The sequence below is a fragment of the Perna viridis genome, chromosome 1, assembly GCF_037379345.1.
Source record: "Perna viridis isolate PV_CMFRI_1.1 ecotype Kerala chromosome 1, ASM3737934v1, whole genome shotgun sequence".
NCBI classification, from domain to species: Eukaryota; Metazoa; Mollusca; class Bivalvia; order Mytilida; family Mytilidae; genus Perna; species Perna viridis.
Genome location: NC_142445.1, coordinates 27,676,825 through 27,703,958, shown reverse-complemented (window position 1 = coordinate 27,703,958; position 27,134 = coordinate 27,676,825). Strand labels below are relative to the sequence as shown.

The 27,134-nt window shown below is 31.2% G+C and overlaps 2 protein-coding genes across 4 annotated transcripts in view; both read right to left on the bottom strand.

Annotated features, from left to right (window-relative positions):
• The window catches only part of LOC148628042 (uncharacterized), a 34,411-nt gene extending 32,978 nt beyond the window's left edge, over positions 1-1,433 (bottom strand). For all 3 annotated transcript variants that reach the window (XR_015922305.1, XM_088583901.1, XM_088583910.1), the window contains exon 1: positions 962-1,433. The gene's annotated coding sequence lies outside the window, so the exon portion shown is untranslated. The remainder of the gene's footprint in view (positions 1-961) is intronic.
• Positions 1,434-3,516: 2,083 nt separating this feature from the next.
• Positions 3,517-26,300, bottom strand: LOC148628041 (monoglyceride lipase-like). Its single transcript, XM_088583889.1, has 8 exons — positions 26,108-26,300; positions 23,656-23,762; positions 22,252-22,397; positions 20,901-21,011; positions 18,609-18,698; positions 16,905-16,957; positions 15,380-15,542; positions 3,517-10,923 (listed from the first exon to the last, which is right to left on the bottom strand). Exons 1-8 carry the CDS (start codon positions 26,233-26,235, stop codon positions 10,825-10,827), a joined length of 897 nt encoding a protein of 298 aa, XP_088440015.1. The 5' UTR covers positions 26,236-26,300; the 3' UTR covers positions 3,517-10,824.
• Between the last annotated feature and the right edge of the window lie 834 nt (positions 26,301-27,134).

Below are 27,134 nucleotides of genomic sequence, written 5' to 3'. Positions count from 1 at the left end.
CATTTAAACTTAAACTCAACTTTTCAAATGCATGTACGCTTTGGTTAATATTGTTGTTTTAGCACAAGGTGGAAAATGGATAATTAATCTAAACGAAGAAATACTTTATCATCATCAAATACTGGTAATATCTTCATCGTTAAACAGACGTAAAAATCCGTAAAATTGTAATTTATTCTAATAATTATTATAATTTTCTTGTTTTTACACTTTTCATATTAAAGCATAAAGAGTAATTAAGATACAAAGAATTAATTACATAGAGAAAAGATTAATGCTAGGTGCTTTATAGCAATTAGTATTCTGTACAACATGTGAAGTTATAAATGAATATACTCAAGCAAATGTCATTTCGACAGTTAGTAATAGGAGATGGCAACACTGATACGAAAGTCTCAACCCTGGAAGTGACATTAAATAAAATGCCTAAAATATATTGTACGTGACAAGAATAAAACTGGTAGAATGCAAAATGTTTTTTTAAGTACTACTTTTACAAGATTATGTAAAAGACTTTTTCTACTTTTCTACATTTTGACTCTGCTAATAATGTCTTTTAATGTGTTTCAGATTTAAAGCGGGTATGAATGTATGAACGAATGTACGGTGGTTCTTTTTTATAAGGAATGTTAGTACAATTCTAGACAAATTTATTTTACCAATACGTGGTAAAAAGTTGAAATATGTTTGACTTTCTTAGTGCAAAAGGTAATAATAATAGTTATTATTATTATTATCATTATTATAATTATTATTATTATAAAAGTTCGAGGTCGTCTCGATATAAAATAATATTTAGCTAGGCGAAATTTTCTCGCAATGTACTCGTATTCATGTACAGAAATTTGTATTTCCGGTAATATTATAGTTAGTTCTTTACACTTCAATTGTTAAAAAAAAGCAATTCATAATTTTACCTTGAGTTGAATTAAAACAAAACCTATTATTACATAACACTTACATTGCTGGTAAACTAAAATCTGACGTGAACCTCCTACTAATGTATCCACTCATACATTCCTATGCACAAATAAGCGAACAAATTCAACGAATTCTCAAATGATATCTCCCTTCGAAACTGTAAGTTTAATCCAATAAATCAAAGCTAAAATTATAACAGAAAAACAACAGAAGGTGTTTCACAATAATCCAAAAATATTCCTTCACAATAAATAACACATATAAAATAAACGATCGACTATTGGTGCTCCTTGTCTTATTCCGAAATTACCATACTTGTTAATAAGGCAAAATAATGTATTCGGATATGTCAATCTTTTTGCCCGAGGCACCACCACTTTGCATGTCTGTCATTCGTTCTACGACTATGACAAGACGTTACATTGTTACCTTAGGCACAATGATCAGATCACACAAAATATTAGTTTAAGTTTATCACCCTTTGTGACTATCATCAGATCATCTGTAGCTGAGATAACTTATAACACCTTTAAGACATCACTGTAATTTGTAGAATGAGGTGTATGTCATTTATAACGGTTTAATATATGCATAATGAAAATAAAAATATTTACAAAGAAGTGGAGCCTTATGCATTTGCATAAATATTTTGATTCCTGAAGGGCAATAGGAACAGCAAACCTGTGTTCAATGTATGAAAATAATGATTAATCGAAGTATAATCTATATATTTTAGGGGTATTCTTTCAGTTATGTTTTTTTCAGTTATTCACTCTTAGATTTTTTTTAAATCTGCAACTCTACACAAATTGAACTATTATCATTTTAGTTTGGAAATGAACGTGAGAGTTCTTATGCATACTTATTTTGTTTTATAATGCCAACGTTTTCGTGTATCTAACGTAATGTGTACAATCATACACAGTGAAACCTGTCGAAACCAAACACTGAATTATACGAAAACCTGTCTACCCCGGGTACTTTAAAGTTCCTTCGTACCAGTATAAATGTATATTGAACCTTATGAACTGAACCATTGTCTAGCCGAGCCCATTTTGAAGTTCAGAACGGGATTAGTTTACATGGGTTGCACTGTACCAGGTGTTTATTTTCCAATTAGGTGGTTGATCCAAATAAAACTTTTTAGTCTATTTTCTACGTGCCTGAAATATGAACAAACTGCCTAAAATGACAGGATGAGATGATATGATATGGCAGCATAACAAAGAAAGCTGATACGCTTAGCAAATATATATAGCTCCATATTCCACATTTTCAAAATTGAAAAGGGACAAAAAGATCATTTAACGATCCACAGCATAGAGTGGAGTATTTAAAAAATATTAAAGGGGTTATCATCTGGAAACCTACTGCTAGCGTCATGACGGAATCGTGCAATTACCTAAAATTTCACTGCCTACTTAGCAAAATGTACAAGACACAAACATTGATGAGGTTTAGCTCTTTGCTACTTATATCATATATGTAATGCCCATGAATTTGTTGATCAATCAGTAATGAAAAAATATCTTTTATATAATAAGGTTTGTTCAAAATCCATTTAATGAGCACAACTACCTTTCATTTATTATTTAATTATCTTTTACACCTAAGCTACTATTTTTTCATTACTTGATAAATATATAAATATATTAAATTATCATGTGGCTTGTTCGTGCATTTTAAGTATAAAATGTGTGGGTTGGAAGAAATAGGAAATTTCGAGCATTAATTCCCGTCATATGGATCAGTCTTCGTGTTATAACCAGTACTAAAAGACGGGAAGTAGGAGGTACCATTGGGTTTATACTCTGAAATGTGATATGTTTATGAGAAAAACGTTAATCAATTATATGCCATGTTCTTCCCTTATATGTGTGTATTTTATAATTAAATTAGTAAAAATTAATAATTACCTACAGGACTAATATGTTTTCCAGTCGTTCTGTATTTCCCATTTTGTTTATCAAGCACTTTTTGGGTTTTGACTGTTTCGTTTTTTGTTGTTTTTTTATGGGATTTTTTGGGGGGTGTGATTTTGGATGTTAGTGTATGTATTCAAGTTCCTAAACTGAAGTATACGACTATTTAAATTGTTCTATTCTAGGTACAGTGTACATAATGACCGTTCGGCGACCTTTAAAGTATTGATCATTTTGTATATGGGTCATACATTGGTGCATTTGTTGCGTTGTACCATTAACCTTCTTTTTTTTTCTATGAAAAAACACAGAGTAAATATTATAATAAGATTTGATTTCTTTTGAATATGTCAGTATATTGCAAAAATTTGAACGTACTACTGTTCGTAGGGTAACAATTGTCGAGGATTTCGTGGGTAAGGTAGGCAACGAAATTTAATTCCCAAAGAAAATGATTATTTACTTTAAATTGTATGGCAGGATCATCAAAACCACGAATTCACGAATCCATGAAATGTAACTTTCCCTTAAACCACGAAAATTGATACCCACGAATATAAGTACTTTCACAATATTCATTTCATGTACTATGTCGACGGCAATGAAGAAAAAAGCGCACTTATTAACATTGCACTTCAAAATCTTTTAACAAATGTGAGGCAAAAAATGTACATTCGATTAAAAAAAATATTTTATTATAACCAACTCGTGAAATTATAACAAACTACGACTGGAATGATTACAAAACAAGAAACTTATATCAATCATTTCATCACGACACTTACTTAAGTACATATATATTTAAAGTTGAGGTATGTTTAACAAAGCATATTTAAACGTGTGTAGAATAACAGCAGTCATGTAAAGGTTCAATTAATTATGATTATTAGAAGCAGTCTTAATAAAAATAAGACACGAGGGGATCCAGGAAAAATCAAAAACCCAACCATTTAACTTTTATTTCTGGTTCAGGAACAGTTAAAGACCAAATAATCAGTTTTAGCTCGTCATTCGTTCGAGTATTGGACTTTCAAGATAAAATTATATAGATTGTGTGTGAAATTCTGCAAAAGATATTTGTTTGATTATAATGGAAGATGGGTGTATGGTTTTTTTTCAAAAATACAGATCTGAATACAGAAAGGACTGATGTTATGTAAAATATAGCATATGTAGACCAAAAATGCATTGTTTGTTAAGTGTGTTTTTCTACACGATGAATCATCTCTACAACATGCAGCGTCTGAATTTTATACGGACTGGTGCTTAAAAACTGATACAAACCTTATAGCAATAAGATACTGTAATCTTGAATATAATTTCCAGTAGTAGAAATAGAGTAAAATACATGAACAAAAATACTGTCAGAACATCAATAAGATCACCAAAGAACAAAATTCATCACAAAGCTAAAAGAACATTCATATAAAAATGAGCTACATGAATCAACAGTAAAAAAATGAACTCAATTGCTCTGGTAAGATGGGCTCTTTCTACTAGTCAAAATGTAGATTTGAATAAGGAATGTTTCTTATTTTTTAAACGATTATACGAAATAAAATCGCTTTGTAAACTGGTCAAAACGATGTTGTTTCATATAATTTATATTTTATTAAAAAATTAGAAACAACTTATTTTTTGAATTTCTAATAGATTCAAAATTGGTTCGTTATCAAAATTTTATTTTATTTGGGGTTATTTGAATTGTGGAGAGCAGGCCGAATTATTAATGTCACATTACCAAAACAAGTTATATAAAATAACTTGGTTTGCTCAAAGCAAACCAACCAATTAGAAAGCTCGTAACAAATTAAATCAAATAATGAAAAAGAAAGATATGATTAACAAATTATATGGTCCACTGTCATTTAAAAGGGGAAATTCTCCTTCTTCACCATTACTTTTGATGAATTTGTTCCCCTAAAATAATATATTAAATAAAAAAAATTCAGCGATTTCCGAAATTTCTAATTTTGAATATTTTAAAGAAAAACCAGGCCTTCCCTTTAAACTTCTCAAATGTATATTCTTACCGAACAATCATCGGAACCTTGTTAAACCACCGTTATATATCAACGAAAGACTACTTATACAAATAAATCTGAGCTTTATTAAGATGAAGTCAATTTCTGTAAAACACTTCAAATGTAATTTTTTGTCAAGCAAAATAAAAAAATCGAACAAATAATATCAGGTACATTTTATACAAGCCATAAATTACCAAAAATAAATTTATGGCCGACATTGAGATTGCAATAACCAATAAAACTTCATGTCAATGAAACAAAAATTATGTTCAGGAAATTGTTTTACAATAACAATCAACAAATAAAATAAAACAAACATAAATAATAAAGTCAGTGTCATTCCAGGCATTATAATTACGGAAATAAATATGTGACCTTGCAATTCTGGCTCTTTCAGTTCCCTTACAACTTATATTTTTAAAAATTGGTTGAAAAGTGTCAATTTACAATTCAGTGAATAATAAATATAACTATATACTTTTTAATAATATACATATATTAGTATGTTTGCTGTACTTTTTGAGAATAACAAGGATCTCAAACGGTTTTAAAAGCTTTTAAGACATTTCATGCTAAAACAGAATAAGTACAAAAATTAATGGGTCCGTGTCCACGTTTTTGTGATATGAGCATTTTAAATTTTGGCGGTTCCTCTTGATTTTCCATTGCTTTTGTCCTAGTAGGTTTTAATTATCAACACTTCGAAGAAATAACAAGGATTTCATAAAAACGCCTCCTAAAATGACATTTACGATGTGTTAAATGAAATTATTAAAAGAAAATTGGAGGTCTCTGGAGAAAATACACGTATGCTATGAAATGGAAAAAAAACAGAGTAGTCCGAAAATGTGACAAAAATGGAATATGAGCAGCGAACATCATTAATTCATTTTTTTATCTGCAAATAAAAAAACAAAGGTATTCATTTAAATGAAACATCTAATACAATGGCACCAGTCTTCCTTGGCTCACCTTTGGATAAATTTAATACTTTTAGATAAGAAAGACGTTGGGAGACACAAGTAAAAAAATAATTATATGTCAATCTTAGATTCAGGCAGAAGAAGAATAAAGGATACATTAAAAAAATCAGATTTTTTTTCAGAAAGGTGGCATAAAACGTTTTATTTATTGCATGGGCCATAATTTTTCACATAAAGCTTTATAAATTTTATTTAATATTTTCGCAAAATCAGAGTTATGTCCCTTTTAAAGAATACATTATTGTACTTCACTGTTTTTTAACAAAAAAAAACAATTCTTTTGACCATAAATCATCCACTACAGCAACTTAAGAACTACAAGAATTATACAAGGTCTGAAATTTCAAAATTTGGACATGTTATTTTGTACTTATAATTAATAAGTTCTTTCCACCATAATATTACTATGACACAACATAAATGTCTAGAAAATATAATGCAAGCAACTCTTGGAATCATTTCAAGTCCAAAATCTTTTTTTAATTAGTATTTAAAAAATTATTTTTAATTAGTATTGAGTAAGAAATGTTATAGGTCACTGATATATATAAATAGATGAAATCTTCCATACATAACCTTGAAGGTTGCTTACCTTCAAATGTAAAATTCAAATGAAATTAATCACATCAAAAATTAAAACAGAACAATCATTGCCACTTATATAAATGATGACAGAAATATAATTGATATTCTTATCTTTATAATATAATTATGAAAAAGGTTTTCAGGTCACAGACTTATAGTTAAGATCATTTCATACAACCAGATCTATACAAGTAAAATAAAGAAGAAGTATTGTATGCATTTTGATATTCAACTCAGCATTTCTTCTTGAATACTGACCATTTAAGTTATCAAGTATATCAAGTCTGTCTAAACCTTAGGCAGGGGAATCATCATATCTCAAGATAATCAATGAAACACTTCAAGGTAGACCTAGGGTAAGGGACATAACTCATGAAATAAGTGATATGTTTGTGTCATATTCAATTTCACCAAAGCCTGCTAAAAATCTACCTAGTAAACAAAGCACCCAGGGAAAGATCATCTCATTTGTTACTGACAGTTGCAATAAGTTACTGATTCGTGTGCATTTTAATCATTTTAAAATTCATTACAGCTGCTATACTATTATTTTAAAAGCATGTACATGTACTAGGTTACATGTAAGTTTTAGATAACATTTTCTTATAATTCAACCATGAAAATGTAAAATAACATATAAAACAAAAATAAATCATTCTAAAAAATCTTGATTAGTAATTAATTAAGGCAGTAGACCTAGGGTAAGAGATACAACTCTTACAAATCATTGAAACGTTTGTATTCACCATTCTACAACAATCTCATGTAAGCATCAAAGTAACTTGGACTGATTTCATTCTGTTTCAAAGGAAAGCTTGAAAGGCTTTGGTGATATTGAATATAACACAAACATATCACTGATTTCATGAGTTATGTCCCTTACCCTAGGTCTACCTCCTTAAGGAATGATAAAACATGACCTTAGTAATATTTAATATATAAGGTAAAACATTTTGTTTTTGATTATGGTAAGTAAGATATGCTACAAAATTACTAAATATAAATATGACAAACATTAGTAGTATTTAGGCAAGTTTTATTAGTACAAGCACCATATAACACAGAATTCTTCAAAAATGAAAAAATAAGGTATACATGCAGGGCATTCTAACACAACGAACCAGAGTGACCCATAAAAGATGTTTTATTCAAGTTACATTTATAGTGGTTTTTAGCTATTTTGAAGACACAATATTCAGAGATGTTTGGGAAGACACAATGAAAGTAACATTTTAGAGTCAATGTTTATCAAGACACAACGTACTGCAGGCATATCAAACTTTGCGGTCCATTGTGTCCATATAAACGCTACCTCTATAACACCCCCTTCTTTGTGTCTTCCCAAACAACTCTGCGTTTGTAGTGTCACTTCAGTTTGTTGTGTTAGAATATCTGGCATGATATAGATACAGTGATATGTTTAATTTTGATTTGATCATACATTGTATAATAAAAAACCACTATACATGTAACTTCAATAAAAGAACTTCTATGGGATTTGGTCTTTGTGACATTCATGCAATGTCGTTACTATCTATTTTAAAATCTAAATCCATGTCTTGAAGCACCATGAATTACATTGCTAAATATGCTTCATGTGGTTAAAAAACAAGCAAAAATCACAATATAAAGTCAGGGCACATGAACATGATTACAATGGTTTTAAAACAAGATAGCCGATACATGACTGCAGCATTTACAAATAAGTATCTATTTTGTAGTTTTGAAAAAATTAATGGAGAGGACAGCTTCAAAGTGCAATTATAAGCACACATGGCTCTTTTTCTAGACGAACTTTACTTTAATGAACACAGTCTCATTGATTCTGAACTCATTCACTTTTGTTGGTATTTTTATTAAATCTTTAAAAACGTAAGTGATAGTAGAAGTCTGAAATACTGTGAACATAGTCATTCTACACAGCCAAATGTGCCACACACATAGTAATCAAGCATGATATGATAAACATATATTTGGGTTTACATTTGATTAATACCAAGCCAAAAATTAACATATGAAAATCATATGATAGACTATCATATGTAAATCATCATATGATTAACAAATGATTATCCTATGAATTGCATGCTGTGTGATTATCAGATGTGGCACATTTGGTGGTGTAATTCTTATTATTAATATCAGATCTGTGAAATGACATTTTTTTTTTCAATTAGATCACCTAACTGAGACATAATCCTGTACTTAACAAAATATAAGAAGTTACAAAGAACAAGCACAATTCCTGGAGATGGATTACTCCCTTCAACCTATGTATTCCTTGAAAGACTGATGTAGCCAGCTTTACATCAAGAACAATCACAATCCCATATACAACCATTAAATTGAAATAAAACTACAATGAATTATTTAAGTACACTGAAACCAATGTCAGCACTTCTTTGAGTACATATATTTAACTTAAATTTTGAGTGTTAAGGTCATATTAAAATAATCTATCAGCTGTTGTGATATTAGGAGTTTTGGAATCATACAATAGAAGCCAAATTCGTCCAGATGCTTTTTTTAGTACAAGTAATGTTAACAAACAACTGGATTACAACAAGGCATAATAAATATGCTAGTGCTTCAATAATGGAATTTACAGTCCAATTATAAAATTAATTTTGAAAAACAATGACAAAGAAAATGAAGATGCATTCATCAATACATACTTCAAATGATCTTTCGAATGATCTAGATCAGAATCATCAGTCCATTGTGGATTTACATGGCATAGAACATTAGGTATTCATCAATCTTATCTTCCCAGACAACAGTAAAAAGTTTTAAGCATGCATAATTACTGACATAAAAATATCTAGATACACAATGAAATGCACTGACATAAAAAAAATAAATTTCGATTTATAAGCATTATATGCAGCACATCTCTGGATAATTTTTATGGCAAATATTTAGATATAAAAATAGCTCTTGATACCTGAGAACATGATATAAAAGATCACACAACTTAACTCAAGAATATGGAAATAGCAAAAAGAGTCCTACCAAAACAGGAATACATGTAATTTACATCAAAACAAAGTTACATGAAATTTACATCAAAAAAGATATTCATGTAATTTACATCAAAACAAGGTTACATGAAATTTACATCAAAAAATTTATTCATGTAATTTACATCAAAACAAGGTTACATGAAATTTACATCAAAACAAAGTAACATGTAACTTACATCAAAAAAGAAATTTGTGTAATTTACATCAAATCAAGGTTGCTTGTAATTTACATTAAAACAAGGTTACAAGTAACTTACATCAAAACAGAGTTACATGTAATTTACATTAAAAATAGATATTCATGTAATTTACATCAAACCAGGGTACATGGTTTATCAGTTATTTCAATGTTGATTTCTAGCATTAAATATTGATTCATTTAATTCTCAATGTTTTAAATAACCAGCATTTCCTTCTCCTACTTGGATTATTTTGAGATTCTATAAATAATGTTCCATCATAATATCAACTGAACTTGTACAGTGAAATCTCTCTTAACTGAACCATATATATAGACAATAACAATGTACTGACTAGAATATGGGTAAAATGCCAGGTTTTGCTGAGTGTTTTATTCAACTTATGGCAAATTGGTATATCATTTTTATTTCTAATAAATATACTGTTATTGTCTTTATACTGCAATATTTATCATTTTCTATATGGTGTGTTTGTTACATTTCTTCCCCACTTGTGCCCCCCATTAGTGATGCTACAATAAGATTTGTAAGTCTCGTTCTATTTTCATTTTCTTTACCGGAATTTACAACGTAGAACATATTGAAAACCAAAGACCGATCTGCATTTTATTGTTTACTTCCAGGTACTCGAAACACTGTATAACAATGCAAAATCTATTTCGTGTTTTTTATTAATACCTTTATCATGTAGAAATAGATATTTGTTTTTTTTATCGGTATTTTTTACACAAAAAGATATTTTGCCCTCCATACTGAACTCAAAGTTCTCTCAATGACAAGTCTCCATGTTTTTGAATGATAGAGTAGGACCCAATCATGTGAAATCACAGGGTCACATGACAAGACTTGCATACCCTATAAAAAGGTAGTTCATGCAAGGGTAGGAAAGTAAGCAGAGCCAAAGTGTTATATACTGTCACTGAATTCACTGAACTTATATCATCAATAAATATACTGTCAATGCATTTTGGTTGCTCAAATTGAACGATCACAGTATAAAAACAATAAGTCTGTCTTAACCAAACCATAAATAAACAAGAAAACCATCTAAATGAGACATCTTCTGATTTGAACCTGTGCAAACCAAACACCTGCTTAAACTGAACATTTGTTCTGTTTAGAAAGGTTTCACTGTATTTCAAACTATTCTATTACAACTCCAGTTATGCATGTTTCAGTAACCATTTCTTGATGTCCTCCAATACAACCTGCTTATCTTGTTCAATTTCATGATGAAGCTGATGGTAATGGCCTTTGTATATCTAATTAAAATGAACAAAGACAAGTTGTTACAATGCATATTTAAATTAAAAAGTCCCAAATTTATACATCTGCAACTCCAGAAAAGGGCAGTGTTCTCAACTTCAATCACACAATGTGCACAAAAAAATGCAAATGAATTTAAATATACATACATAATATCATCTCTTTTTTTGCAACAGCCAGCACTAGGAAGACTGCTGCAAAAACACATTTGACTTCTCTAGACAAAGTGCATAGAGAATAATCACTTGAGGCATGAAAAATACACCAATACAAGATATGGAAGAAACTACTGGATTTGCCCCACTGCATATGCCAAGAGAATGCAAAGCTATGATTCTAGGCACAAAATAAAAATGCACACAGGACCATCCAATGAACAACAGATTCAGTCAGCTTTCATCAGGAAGATTGAGAAGATTAAGTTTTATGTATGAAATCAAAACCTTACTAAGGATTAAGGTTAAGTTACCTGACATACATCTGCAACGATTGATCACTTAGGAAACAAGAGGCTCCCAGGAGCCTGAATCGCTCACCTGATTAAGTTTTGTCTTTCAAGGGCAATAATTTTAACAAGGAGTTGTCCAAAATTTTTCACTCAAGAAGTCTTTGGTAGGACTTATCATAAGAATCATTTCATTAATTGAAAGTTTCTTTTTATCTATTATAGTTTTCAAGATACTGGCTGAAAACTACAAAAAAAACCAAAAAAAAACATCATTTTTCATCTTTCACATGCAATAACTCTTACAAGGAGTCATCTGACAACTTTGATCCCTTGGAGACTTTTGTAGGCCTTATAATAAGGATCATTTAAGCAAATGAAAGAATTTGGTTTTCGAGATATAATAAGTGAAAAACTACTCTCTGACCCCTATTTTTAGTAATGGCTGTTATGTTTTTCAACGGATCAAAAATTCCAACATCAGTATTGTGCAGGATACCCCAAGGAACATTCATAATAAGTTTGGTTCCAATTAGTGAAGTAGTTTCAGAGGAGAAGATTTTAGAAAGAAATAATATTAAAAATAGCAAAAATATGTCAAAAAAGGGCAATAACTCCAACATGGCTTATCAGATTAAAATGCAAATTTGACCACAGATAGATCACCTCATGCTGAACACTTTTACCAATAGAAGAATTTGGCTGAACCTAATGTTTTTGGAGATATATGTGAAAAACTAATGTCTGACCCCTATGTTCTATTTTAGTAATGGCAGCTATGTTTTTGACGGATGAAAATCCCTGCATCAGTTCTATGCAGGATACCCCAAGGAACATTCATACCAAGTTTGGTTCCAACTGGTCAAGTAGAGTCAGAAGAGAGGAGTTTTGAAAATTATTCATGACAATGGACACCAAGTGATGGCAATAGCTCACATGGCCTTTGGCTAGGTGAGCTAAAGGAGAGGCTCCCAGGAGCCTGATTCAAACACCTGATTAATTTTTTGCCTTTGGGTTGTCGTACAACTTTGATCCCTAAGAGACTTTTGTAAGCCTTACAATAAAGATCATTTCAGCAATCGAAAATATTGGCTAAACCTAATGGTTTGGGAGATATACGCAAAAATCTCCTGTCTGACCCCCTATGTTCTGTTTTTAGTATCAGTGACCTTGTTTTCCAACCGATCATAAATTCAAATGGTCATTTTATTTCGGATACCCTAAAAAACAAAAATACCCACTTTCATTGAATTCTTTAAAGTAGTTTCTGAGGAGAAGATTTTTGAAAGTAATAACATCAAAAACAGCAAAAAAACGTCCAAAAAGGGCAATAACTCCAACATGGGTCACCAGATTTTCATCAAAATTTGACCATGCTAAATACTTTTACCTCCGTCAGAATTTAGTTAAACATAATGGTTTTGGAGATATATGCAAAAATCTGCTGTCTGACCACTATGATCTAGTTTTAGTAACAACAGATCACAAATCCAAACTGCAAATTTTTGCAGGATACGCTAAGGAACAAGCATCTTAAGTTTCATCCAAATCCGTTCAGTAGTTTGACGGGAGAAGATGCTTGAAGAAATTGTTAACAACAGATGCCAAGTGATGGCAATAGCTCACATGGTCTACAGCCAGGTGAGCTAAAAAGAGATGGAAAACATCATCATAGAAACAACTGTTCCAAATGTCGAAAAACAAGACTGATCAGAACACCATTGTCAACGAAGAACTCATCCCAGCCATGATTATTTAAGAGTGGTAGCAAGAAGACTCTAAGAGTCTACAATGATGGGTCGGCAACAAATGCAACAATGGTATATACATTGAATATTCTAATGAAGATCAACAATATAAGGCAACAGGCAGCTAATGTTCCAACTTTAAAGCAGAAATACAAGGAATAATACAAGAAACAAATACCTTCAGATAGAATCAACATCGAAGAACTACTTGTCTTCCTCAATGGTGCCCTATCCATACTACAAACATTGGCAAACTACAAACTTCCTGTGGTAAGGCAAGCTCTTAACAACATCAATAGCATACAAAAAGTAATGCAATGGATCCCATCCTGTCATGGAATATATGGCAATGAGAAAACAAACAAACTGACAAAGACATGAGCAAAACAAGAGCAACAAAATGACCCAGTCACCATAGCTGAGATGAATACAATTATTAAATCTATATTCCATAAATCTATATTCCATACACCTCAACCACATGATAGTTACCATCAGCTGACAAGATCTGAGCAAGTCAACTTCTTCAGAGACAGAACTGAACACAATAGACTTCATCAGCATTTATATAGAAAACTGAACGCTGTACCTTCTTCAATGTGTCAATGAGGTGAAGAGGAACAAGATTCAAAACCCATTCTTCAGATATGTATAAAACTCAAAGACCTAAGAAGACAAAATTGGGCAATACCAACTACGATTTGCAAATAGTTATATGGAACTATCTTAGACCTCAAAAAGACAACTACATTAATAAGGAATCTAATATCTGAGTGAGGGCTGTACATGAAGAGGAATCAACACAATGAACAAAAGCAATTTCCATTTTATAGTAATAAGCAATCTGAGACACAAAGCTTAAAGGGGTTTATTTGCTTATATATATTACTGGCCCTGTAATTTATTTAGTGGAAAGTTAAGCTTATCAACTAAATAGAATTACTCACACATTTTAATGCATCAAAGATGACAAAATCCTTACCAAAACGATTTACCGATACATGCAGTTACAGTATTAAGTACCAGTCCACATAAAATTCAGACATTGCTAATGGTAAAGTGATTCATGGTGAAGAAAAATATATGCCATACTTTCACATAACGATAGACATTTCTGCATCCAGATCTGCACTTTTTATAAAATCATACGTTCATCTCACACTAAATTCAACCAAATGAAACCAAATCAAGAATGATAACTCTTGCAAAGTGCCAATTTCATGTACATTCTATACTGAATAAAAAACTAAGACTGGTTATGTGATCGATAATTGTTTCTGACCAATGAATAAAACTGCATTTGGTGGGTTTTTAACATGCATGAATCACCTTCTGTCTGATTTTTAGAAAGACTGATACTTAACACGCCAAGAAATAACTTATCAGTTACTGTTTCTATGAAATTTTTAATGATTTGTTTTAAAACTGATTTGTGGGTAGTTTTTCATTACAAAAATATATTAATTGATTGATGATTGTGGCTAATAACATCATTTGGCAGATATTTCATGCATTTCAGGAAGAGAACAGTTGTACTTGTCAAACATCTTTTTGCATTAGCTCACAAAAGCAACAGCCCACAGGTAGGCAAATCAGCCAACAAAGACATATTATTTTGACTAAAAGCAAACCAGTAGTCACCATTCAGCATTTTAACTTCAATCTCATGTATGCATCAAAGTAACCTGGATCGATTTCATTCTGTTTCAAATGAAAGCTTGATAGGCTTTGATGAAATTGAATATGATACAAACATATCACTGATTTCAAGAGTAGTGTCCCTTACCGTAGGTCTACCGCCTTAATCAGTTACCATATAAAATACACCGTTCAATTGATTCATTGAAATACAACTTTACACAGTACATTTAATAGTCAGTCATAAAAAAGACAATAATGAAAACTTTTACTTTGGAGAGATCATTTAAAGAGGTAGAACTAGGGTAAGGGCCACAACTCTTGCAAATCATTAGAATGTTTGTATTCAGCATTTTATATCAATCTCATGTAAGCATCAAAGTAACTTGGAATGATTTCATTCTCTTTCAAATGAAATCAATTATTTTTGACAAGAAGTTTAGGTACAGTTTACTGCATCAAGAAAAATAATTGGAATGGTACCACCCATACTTGCTGTACCTGCCACTAGGCCCATGGTCACTCTATCCAGCTGATACTACATGAACATCCAGAAATACACGCCACATGCCTTGACAAACTATACATTTTGTGAAATGGAGTATTTAAAAAAAATCATACCTTTATTTCTTTATCAGTGCTTCGTGCTGCTTCATACAGTTTCCTTGATTCCTCCACATCACAGAGATGGTCAGTATCCCCATGTAATGTGATAAATGGCCAATCTACTTCAGACTGCCTCTTCTCTACTACCTGTAAGGAATTTAGGTAACACAAGCCCCATCTACAATAATATAATAAAAATATAATACTTTAATATAAAACATGAAGTACCAGTAATCATTATCTCAATCTACAAAATTATAAGAAAAATATATTTTTATTAGTAGTATACAATATATGTAGAAAATACAAGCCCCATCTACAATAATATAATAAAAAATATAATACTGTAATATAAAAAAAGTAAATACAAGCCCAATCTACAATAACATAATAAAACCTAAACCTCTATTAAAAGTGTTTTTTTTCAAAATTCATTTAACAGGTTGAGAGTTCTACTACATATATGTAAGAACACTGAATACATGTAAAAGTGACAAGCCAGAATAACCTAAGAATCAAGTCAATAAAATGCCTGAAATGATATTATTGCTTGATTACCACAAGTTGTTCACATGTGTTTGAATAGACTTTTAAAGTACATTTAAGGAGGTAGACCTAGGGTAAGGGACATAACTCTTGAAATGATGTGTTTGTATCAATTTCACCAAAGCCTATCAATCTTTCATTTGAAACAGAATGAAATCATTCCAAGTCACTTTAATGCTTACATGAGATTGACATAAGATGCTGAATACAAACGCTGCAATGATTTGCAAAAGTTGTGTCCCTTACCCTAGGTCTACCTCTTTAAATGATCTCTCAAAGTAAATATTTTCATTATTGTCTTTTTTATGACTGACTATTAAATGTAATGTGTTAAGTAGTATTTCCATGAACCCATTGATCATCAGTATATTTTGTAGTTTATAACAAGCATTTGAAATAAGATTTGAGCCTCAATAGAAAATGCATGCTCAGGTATAACTTGAAGGCAAAATTAAAGCACTGTAAGGTCAAATTTCCATATTTTTCTTATAGGTGCATGGAATTGATAAAAATTGATATAAACCATTTTTATTTCTTAACAAAGTGGAATTGAAATTATTATAACTGAAAAACAAAAAAGAATTTTGTAACATTTTACAAGTAGCCAACTGTCAGTGCGGTGTTGTAATCGTGAACAGTAGTAGTTGAAGGGATTAGGCATCTGACAACATGTGAATTGAACACATTGCTTTGCTGCTTATTTGGTCAGTGAGTCTTAAATTCTTTTGTATATCAGACTTCTAGTGGTCTTGACCTGTTGTACTGATCCAATTTTAAATTCCAAATGGGTTTCAGTTTAGAAAGGTTTTACTTTATTTTCTCCCATTTTAAGCAGTGATTAAATTTCTCTGAGAGTTTTCCTGTCATTTTACATTTCCAAGTTTTCTACAGATTTCATGAGAGAAACAGATTCTCCTCAAATGCTCTTCAGGATTACAAGACTTCTCCACTTTCAATGGTTAAATTATATAGAAGGAGAATCTATATATCTTACTTTGCTTTGACGCCACCATGCCAAACTAATGGGTCATCTACATACTTCTTCACCTACAAATATACAGACAAAAATCTATGAGCAGATATGGGTTTAATGAATTGGAAGAGAAAAATAAAAAAACTGTGTTTGTGTATGTTGTTTTTGAAAGTGTAAAGAAAGGGTATAAACAACTAGAATTAAATTGATCCTTCTACTAACAGTGACCTGTACAAACATTGAAAAGTGACTCGACTGAATGGAATCACGAAGTTTCCAGAATCTGGATTAAGGCAGTCTTAACAGTCACTAGCACATGTATATGAAATTGTAGTGGATGTAAATTCAAAAGAAACAACTATTTGAACAGATATCATTATATTAAAAGGCAACTCTGGGTCAAAGGAGCTAAATATATCAAACAAAAACCTACTGAGAGAAAACGAGAAAAAAAATATTGATATCAGTAACTTTGGACTCTATCAAAATACTCAGAAATCTCAGGTTTGTTAAACTGACTAATCATTCTGCATTTTGTTCAACATTTCACACTTTTCCTTTCCTCTTTCATCTACCCCAGACTTGACAATTCATGAGCAACTCGACAGGATTAGAAAACCAGAGGACACTTATCCTACTGGTGCACCAGGTCCATGCTTCCAGTTTTAGTTGATTCCAAGTTGCTCATTCATTTTTGTTACTTTGTACGTGTTATTTTGGTTATTTTATGTTCTTTGTTGTTTGTGTCTGTTTTCCATGTCTCTGGATTACTCTTTGTTTAGGCAAATATAGAAAGCAGTGCATATTCATACGTTCAGTGTACAATATCCTCCCAAGTGAGGATTTTGAGTCCACCTTCAATCCTTCAAATCTCTGACATCACTCATTCATGTTTAGTGGGTATCGTCCAGTTAATTCCGATGGTTACTTCTCCGCATACGAAGCACCAATGAATTTAACATATAACATCAAAGGAAAGGTAAAGAATAACACGAGGTAACGGATGATCTGATATAGTAACTGATAGATGTAAGATGTCACAAATAATTCAATATGAGCAAAAATGATAACTGTAGATAATGTTTAGAGTCTTTGGATCTGGGTTAAATTTAGGTAACCACTAGGTGGTGCTACACAATACCCACTAAACGCAAATGAATGATGTCAGGGGTTTGGGGGAGCAAAGGTGAACCCAGACTTTGGAGGATGATATACAATTTACTTTTACAGTCTGATTGTAGTTTCCTTTGTTTGGACTAACATAATCAAGTATCACATATAATGTTGCTCATTTAAACTTCAATCCTACCATTATTAAAAAAAAACATTAAAACCAAATTTACGAAACATTTTCTGATCTACTAAGCAGTCACACTAATGCCATAACATGCAAAAAATTTAGAATGAAAACCAAAATGTTTTAACTGGACTCCAAGATCAAAATTAGGCCAAATAAACTGAAATGGTAGATTCTCATCCAACCTTCACAAAAATATGGGGCTGTTGGGAGGATTTTAATTTTTATTTTTCATTTCTTACTAGATATTTTCTAGCCTAAATTTAGCTATTTGAAGTATAAATATTTTCTAAATCCATAGCCACATCAGTTTCAGAGAAAAAGCATCAATTATTACATCTACTTTTAAATGTATAGTGGAAATGGCCAAGTAGTTTTGATTGACATTATAACTTCTAATCTATTACAAACATGCAACAATAACTTACCACTTCAGGATCTCGGGATAAGGTTTTGGGATCAAATTTTACTATGATCATCTGAGGAAAGAATCGAGCCACCAATCTCCCTAGGAACATCTAAAAGTAAATGTGTTACATAATATGTAAAAAAGACAGAAAATTTCATTAATTACAAAGATTAAGACTTACTAAGCTAGTGTTTTGATTTGCAAACTGAGTGCAGATATATTAACAACTGTATGTAGAAAATTAAGGACTCTCTCCAATTTTTAACTCAATCATCACCGAGCTAGAGATGTATAAACTGGTAAAAAAAGTTGACCAAGTCCCGGTTATTATACTTATATTTGTTGTTGTTTATTTCAGATATACTGTCAGCTGATAAAAACATTAATGGTGCATGATGGGAATTGTTGTTTGTTGTAGCTTATTTCAGACATACATGTACTGTCAGCTGATAAAAAACATTAATGATGCATGATGGGAACTGTTGTTTGTTGTAGCTTATTTCAGATATACTGTCAGCTGATAAAAAACATTAATGATGCATGATGGGAGCTGTTGTTTGTTGTAGCTTATTTCAGATATACTGTCAACTGATAAAAACATTAATGGTGCATGACGAGAACTGTTGTTTGTTGTAGCTTATTTCAGATATGCTGTCAGCTGATAAAAACATTAATGGTGCATGATGGGAACTGTTGTTTGTTGTAGCTTATTTCAGATATGCTGTCAGCTGATAAAAATGTTAATGGTGCATGATGGTAACTGTTGTTTGTTGTAGCTTATTTCAGATATGCTGTCAGCTGATAAAAACATTAATGGTGCATGATGGGAACTGTTGTTTGTTGTAGCTTATTTCAGACATACATGTACTGTCAGCTGATAAAAAACATTAATGATGCATGATGGGAACTGTTGTTTGTTGTAGCTTATTTCAGATATACTGTCAGCTGACAAAAACATTAATGGTGCATGACGAGAACTGTTGTTTGTTGTAGCTTATTTCAGATATGCTGTCAGCTGATAAAAACATTAATGGTGCATGATGGGAACTGTTGTTTGTTGTAGCTTATTTCAGATATGCTGTCAGCTGATAAAAATGTTAATGGTGCATGATGGTAACTGTTGTTTGTTGTTGTGAATATGAGCGTTTTTATCATAGAGTGGTTTTTTAAAAATGTTTATCATTATGTACAACTACCAGTACATTTTGTTACGGGGTCTGAAAATAGCTTGTCATTTGACATGACAAACAGGTGGCTTGTTGTAAACTCCTTGAAACATTCACTTTTCCCATTTTAGCATTCGAGCATCATCTTTCGTTTTGCATCCGTTTACCATAGAAGCATTCGTTTAAAGGCACAGTAGGAGTGTTCGTTTAAACACACGATACAAACATTTGTTTAAACATACACACTGGGAGCATACATTTAAACACACAATACGAGCGTTCGTTTAATCGCACAACAGAAGCATTTGTTTATTTTTATACTTTGATTATTTCCATGATTCAACACTTATTTTCATATTATATGCTATTATTAATTTATATATTTTCATTAATTCAATTATATCAATTTTCCCTTTATTTTTTATCTTTTGTCTATCGTGCATTTAAACTCACAATAGGAACGTTCGTTCAAACGCACGATAGAAGCATTCATTTGTCATGCATTTGGTGAGCGCTTAGCAGGTGTTTAGGTATCATGCGTGTGGGAAACCTAAACCTCTCATTGTACGACAATGTATTTTTATCAGAATTTCTACAAAATTTCTTCATGTGCTGCACTGTATACACATTTTGCCTGATTCTTAGACGGAGAACTACTCAAAAATTGGAGAAAGACCATCTTCCATCATAACTCATGGATTATCAAATTTCTCAAATCTCTTAAGTTAAATCAGGTATTCTGAGCACTTGCTATGGATTGTCTTAAAATAACATCAAAAAACTATCTCCATTAGAGAATCTGATAAATCATTTGTTACCCATACATGTACCTGTTAATCTTATTGAACATTTCACATGGAAGATTCTCACTCATTGACAGTGTCTCATATGGGAATTTTTTTCGCAAAAGCAAATTACATAGTATTTTTCACAGAAAATATAATAATATCAACCAAAATCCTCTCACAAATCTGACATTTGAATATGGGAGATACTAAATTTTCCATTGATTTTGTGGGAGTTTACCCCTAATGTGAGAGGGTTAACAGGTATGCAAATTTCTCTGATTGGTTTTGTTTCATATCAGGGAGTAGTTTTCTCTCAAATTTGTCTCCTACATGGTAAGAGCATTACATGTACATTACCTTCAAAGGCGAGGCAGCATCTGGACTAGGTATGAGAGCTGGACCTAACAAGACTACCCCAGTGAAATACTTTGGTCTATCCAGTCCACAAAGTACTGAAATTAGTCCACCCTATTATCAAACAAAACATATGAAGTTAGAGGTAAAGATGTAAAATTATAGGTCTACTATTTTAATAGTTGTTTGCCATTATATAATAAATTGATACACTGTAATCAATTCTACTACTGTATATGAGATATACTGAATATCACATGGCAAAATTTGTATCACATGCCATATCAACCTATACCAGCCCACAGGGTGATACATTGTATAGGTCAAGGGTTGATACTGCATGTGATACAGATTTTGCCATGCCATGTTCATTATTTCGTATATATTAACTATATTTCAAGTGTATTCCAAATAGAGGTACAATATGAAGCGCAATAAACAAAATATGCGCATGGAAAATTTATGTTATTTTTCAATAGACAAAATTTTTATCATAGCAAATTCTTATAAATTAATTTCAAACATATTTTTATCTTTAAAAATGAAAAAAGTAGCGCAGAATTTAACTGAATAGGGGCGTGTCAATATTTTTTATCCACTAAGATATAACAAAATTATTTTAACCAATCAGATTACAGTATTTATCTCAAATTAATATATTTGCAAGTAACAGTAACCTCAAAGCTAGATTCCTTCTTAAAAAAATTCTCATTTTAATATGTATGCAAGTTCAATAAAAGAATGTTTTATGTGTAAGTGTAAGAATCAGGCAAAAGGGGAAAAATCTGACACATGCATGTCAAAACCACACCTATCTGACAATGTAATATCACTCAATGATACTTTCTCTACTTGAAAAGACCATTATTTGATCTCTGCATAATTGGATTTGCTCAGAAATTTTTCAACAGAATCTTCGAAAAATTAGGTTTTTAAAAGTTATCTGCCCTTAAAATGTTCATTTTCAGTGCATTTCAATGAAATTGCAACTCAATGGTCCAGCATGATATTAAAAATCTTGTCTGTTTTCCTTGATTCTGCATGTGCAAATAGTCAAATTACCCTATCAAAATAGTGGGTTTTTTCATACCATATTTCTCCAACTGCCTGATTCTTACAGAAACTGAAACTCAATTTTTTAATTTAATTTCTAATGGATTCACATCAATTATTCATTACCAAAAATTTATTTTGCTTAGAATAATTTGAACCTTGGATTGCCTACCAATCAATGTTAATGATGTCATGGTACAAAAGCATGTTATACAAAATAAATTGGTTTGTTCAAAGAGAACCAACCAATCAGAAAGTTTGTTACAATTCAAATTAATTGATATATTACATTATAGCATACCATAGAGTGACCAATTAAAAAAGTTGGTAAGGTTTCAGGAACTGCCCTTTCTTTCTTGACCTTGTCTACATGTTGAAATATGTCTCGTACATAGATATCGAAAGTGTCAATATGAGCTCTGGCACCTTGACTCTGTCCATGTCCAACTGTTAAGAAATACAGAATTGATGAAGTTGTTTATATTAAAAGAAAATGCAGTGTTAGATTGACCTCTGACAATAAATATTTAGGTACAGATTCATAATGATCTCAGTGTTTATTTCAATGTACATGAGACATAGCAGGGCCTAATCTAGAGGAAGCAATGGGCAAAAACTAAAAAAATGTTTGTCTTTGATAGGGAGAAGTTTTTGAAATAGATTACATAGACAAAAATGTCAATATAGTTATTTTTCGAATAGAACTTACAAAAACTTCTCCTTCTCATCAATATCTACATAGGCCCTGCACATACTACATGTACATTTGTACATTCATAAGTACATGTAAATCATTTACATTTTTTTTCTTAAAATCATAAAGACTAAGTTGAAGTACATGTTTATAAAGACTGAGTTAAAATATATTGGTTTTTTTGTCATGTCTGTACTATAATTTTTCCTCAGTCAATCTAAATTGCTTTTTAAAAAGTATGTACTCTAGATCAACCATGCAAAAAAAAGTTATTACAGATGACATCATTTTCAATCTTTAAAGCAGTCACTGAAATGGAAAAAAAAAATTGTGTTTTCCTAAATATTTTAATTTGTAAGTAACAACTACAGATAAAGAGTGGGAGTATCACACTCCTATCAAATACATGTACATGTAAATGTATAAACAAGTCATGTCAATGTAATGTTCATGGATAAAGACATAACATTAAAAAGTTCAAGAAATAGAATAATAGATGTATGTACATGTAGTTTAAACAGTTGATTTTCAGAGTGCATAAATATAGAATAATAGGTGTACATGTACATGCAAGTACAAATGTATGTGTAGTTTATCCAGTTGATTTTCAGTGCCTGTTTTAATAGCTTTTTTTTAGGCAATTACAAATTGATACAGTGTACTTGTTCTCTTAACTGTTGAAGAGAAAATATTTGTTCTACCTTTCTTCAAAGAAACTAGGTGCATAAATACAAGGGAAATGCAAATTTTCATTTTTTTTATTCTTTCAAACATACCAGTATAGAGACTTTTTTACTAAATTTTCACCTTCTGCATTAACAAAGATAGTTTTATATAGTATGAATAAAAATGATAATGATGATGATGATGGTACATGTACACCACTGCAAGGTTTTCAGATGAAATTCATCCTTAAAATGGCATATGCATGCACATTTTTGTTCATGTTAAGGTATATAAACACCTGTAACTACATGTACATGTATGTACATCTGTTAATGACAGTTTTACCATGATCATGTGCAAACACATAAAATCCTTGCTCAATCAACATCTTTGCCATCTCTGTGTAATATAAACAATGTTCTGCAAAGCCATGACAGATGAAAACTAAACCTCTGAAAGAAAAAAAATAAAACACCTTTTTTATGTACAATGTACATGTACATTGTATCAGAAATAAATTACCTTTAAATGTCATTGTACATATGTGTATGTACAAACCAAGAGCTGAGCGTCATCTGCATATAAAAACAACAGTACATGCAGGTACATTAATTAATACTGAATCTATGAACAGTTATCCTTGATTTCATACTTGACACTGAGTTTGTGTTGTAAACAATCTTAAAGTAAAAAGAGAATTCAGTACAAAAAAAATTGAGCAGTATAGAATTTATAGCATTTTTTGCAATGGTTGACATAAATGTAAAATGTATATACATGTACCAATATGACAATGTGCATCTATAAAAATACATGTACATGTACCCTACAGGTTTGTATAATAGATGTAAATCTTTGTTTTTAACACATAGTCTTTTAGTATCACATTTACAAATACATGTATAAGTTCCCCTCAGGTACATGTAATATCAGTTGGCCATTTAATAAATAAACTGCATTTACATTGAAAGTAAGGATAATGTTTGATGTTCCCTGTATACTAAAAGTGAACTCATTTCAAATTGACACTCACAACAGAAAGACAACAGCCACTTATATACCATAGGTGGTGTATATAAGTGGACTATATCAAACTGTGAATCAGATGTTTCTTTATTTTGTCATTTTCTGCAGAATCGTTTAGTTCCTGGTAGAATTAATAAAAACAACACAGCAAAAGTCAGGTCATCAGTTCATTTATTTAATTTTACATACAATTTATGTAACTTTCTCAGATATCTAGGGCATGCTTTGCCTTAAAAACTTTCTAGATACACAAGTTTGTCTGTAGTCAGACGGAAGCTTGTGGTGAAATTGAGCCCATATTTGAAAGACAAAGATGAACCTTAAATACATATACATTTGTGCTACATTGTACATGTACAATGTACATTGTTTTTGTATATTTTAAAGAAACATAACGATAATAATTTACAAGAAAGTATCACTCTACACTAAAGTCAATTCATTCTTCTACTGAAAAATAGTCTCTAAACACAAGTATAGTACAGTTCTATGGCTTAAAGGAAACTTTCACATCGTTTTGGGGGAGTTCTTTATCAGAGACATTGATATACAAGAGATAAATCTAATTAATTAGTCAGTTTATCAATAAAATTATCATGCGACAGAGAACAAGATTTCCTGATCTTTCCACTTATTTATTAAACTACTGTTTCCCGTTTTGATGAAATAATTTGAAATAATTGTACAGAAACCCTGAAGACATAAAAATGAGAAACTGAAGATTTCATGTAATTATCTTATGAAGCAAAAAAGGTTGTAATAGATTTAAGTGAATATTATCGATTCAATTCTGAATTATTTTCATTTTCATAAAAGTGGAGGAGGGCAGGTTATTTGTTTTCAATAGTTCTTTTTTGTTTGTTTTGAAAAAAAATATTCATGTATGGAACATGTATGAACATGAAGCTAAGGTATGGTACAATAGGAAACTGTTCGTTCTATTTCAATATAATTCTAATCATGAGATTCTTCATGCTTATAGCCATTCTTTTTTCACCAGAGTTTTCACACAAATGATATGATGGTTAGGCTAGATTTAATAATTTTAAAAATGTTTGTCAAAAAAAAATGATTTTATTAGATTTCCTTTCTTAAAGAGGTCTAAAAAGTGTAACCCAAAATTCCTGTACCCAAAATTAAAGTCCAGTATTTTTGTTATCTGTACAATTTTAATGCATATTTGACATTAGAACTTCATGATATTATCAAAATTTTCATTGACAGTAAATTAAAATCAAATCAGACTCTGTGAGACTTTGTTTTTCGCCCTGGATAAGATCGTATCCATTCTTTGCAGGTACGGGCACTGAGGCTATGTATGCTACTGAATTCAAATTCAATTACTTCATTTTTAAAACAATATCAAATCTTTCAAAACTTTATCCAAAGTCTTAAAGTGAAGTTTTAACCTCTTAATGATTTTAGAAAACTGTAAAATTTGGATAGGAAAGTGAGAAATAGTCAATAATTAGTTTGGTACAGTAACTTCCGGTTACACATTTTAGACCTTTTGACTTCAGAAAACCGATCAAACAAGAAAAATATACATCATTTTCTTGATTAGAAATGAATTGAAACGGACTTTTCCACATCTCATGCAATTTTCAGTTCTTAACTTCTTTGAATTCTTTCAATGCAGGAGAATGAATATTTTAGCAACACATCATTTAGGTACGGGGAAAAGTTGGTACGGGTACGGGTTACACATTTTAGACTCTACATGTACCTGTAAATGAAGAACGTGAACATCGTGTTTTATGTGTTTTATTACCTGCAAGGGGTAACGCTATCATCCAAGACATGCTCCTCGTTCCAATACCGACAATACAATCTTATCCCATCCGTGTTAGAAATAAATTTCTCAAACTCTCCATGCTTGTGACAATCTGAATCACACATTTTGTTCTGTTATTATTTTTTGTTTGGGAAAGATGGTGGCAGGGAATTGTAACACTTCATTTACCCTGTTAATTATTTGATAGCTCGCGATCGGCCTAAATATCCCTCGGTCCAAACAGAACAAGACAAGTTTAATCGGACCTACTTGGGATAATTACAGGTCTTTGGTATCACTACGCTAGCGCATAGTTTTAGCAACATTTGGTGTATATACATTTGTGCACGGGAATCGGGTCCACGTACACAAGACTCCGAAAAGTCAGATCGTCCTGGAACACGCTCATTCTCTTAATCGACTTTGCACCAAAACTGGGAAAAGGGGAACAACTCCAGTGATATTGGACAAACATTACTCGAAATAAAAACACAGATGATGTCGATTTCACAGGGGTTAAATGACGTTAAAACTGAAATGTCCAGTATTAAAAACAGTGTTGAACAACTAAATCAAAAGCTTGATAATAACATTGAGAAACTAGAACATGAAAACAAATCGCTTAAGTTACGGGTTTCAAACTTAGAAAGTCAAGTTGAGAAAGCAATTCACCGTAAAAACAATTTGATTTCTATCGGTATAGACGACAATATTACAAATGACAACAATGAACCAGGTTCGACCGTAAATACACAAAACTCTGATGGAACCAAAGAATCGTGGTCTGATTGCGAACGTAAAATTCGAAAATTTATATGTACCGTATTAAATATGGGCACAGATTTTGCTGATGGAGTGAAAATTGAAAATGTGTAACGTATCCAAGGTTCAGGAAAAAACCGGCCTATGATTGTGAAACTTTTGTCCAACTACGACCGTAATATTATTTTGAAGCAAGCAAAGAAGTGTCTCCGTATCGGTGATAAATTCCGTGTTAATGAAGATTTCTCTCCAAAAGTTAAAA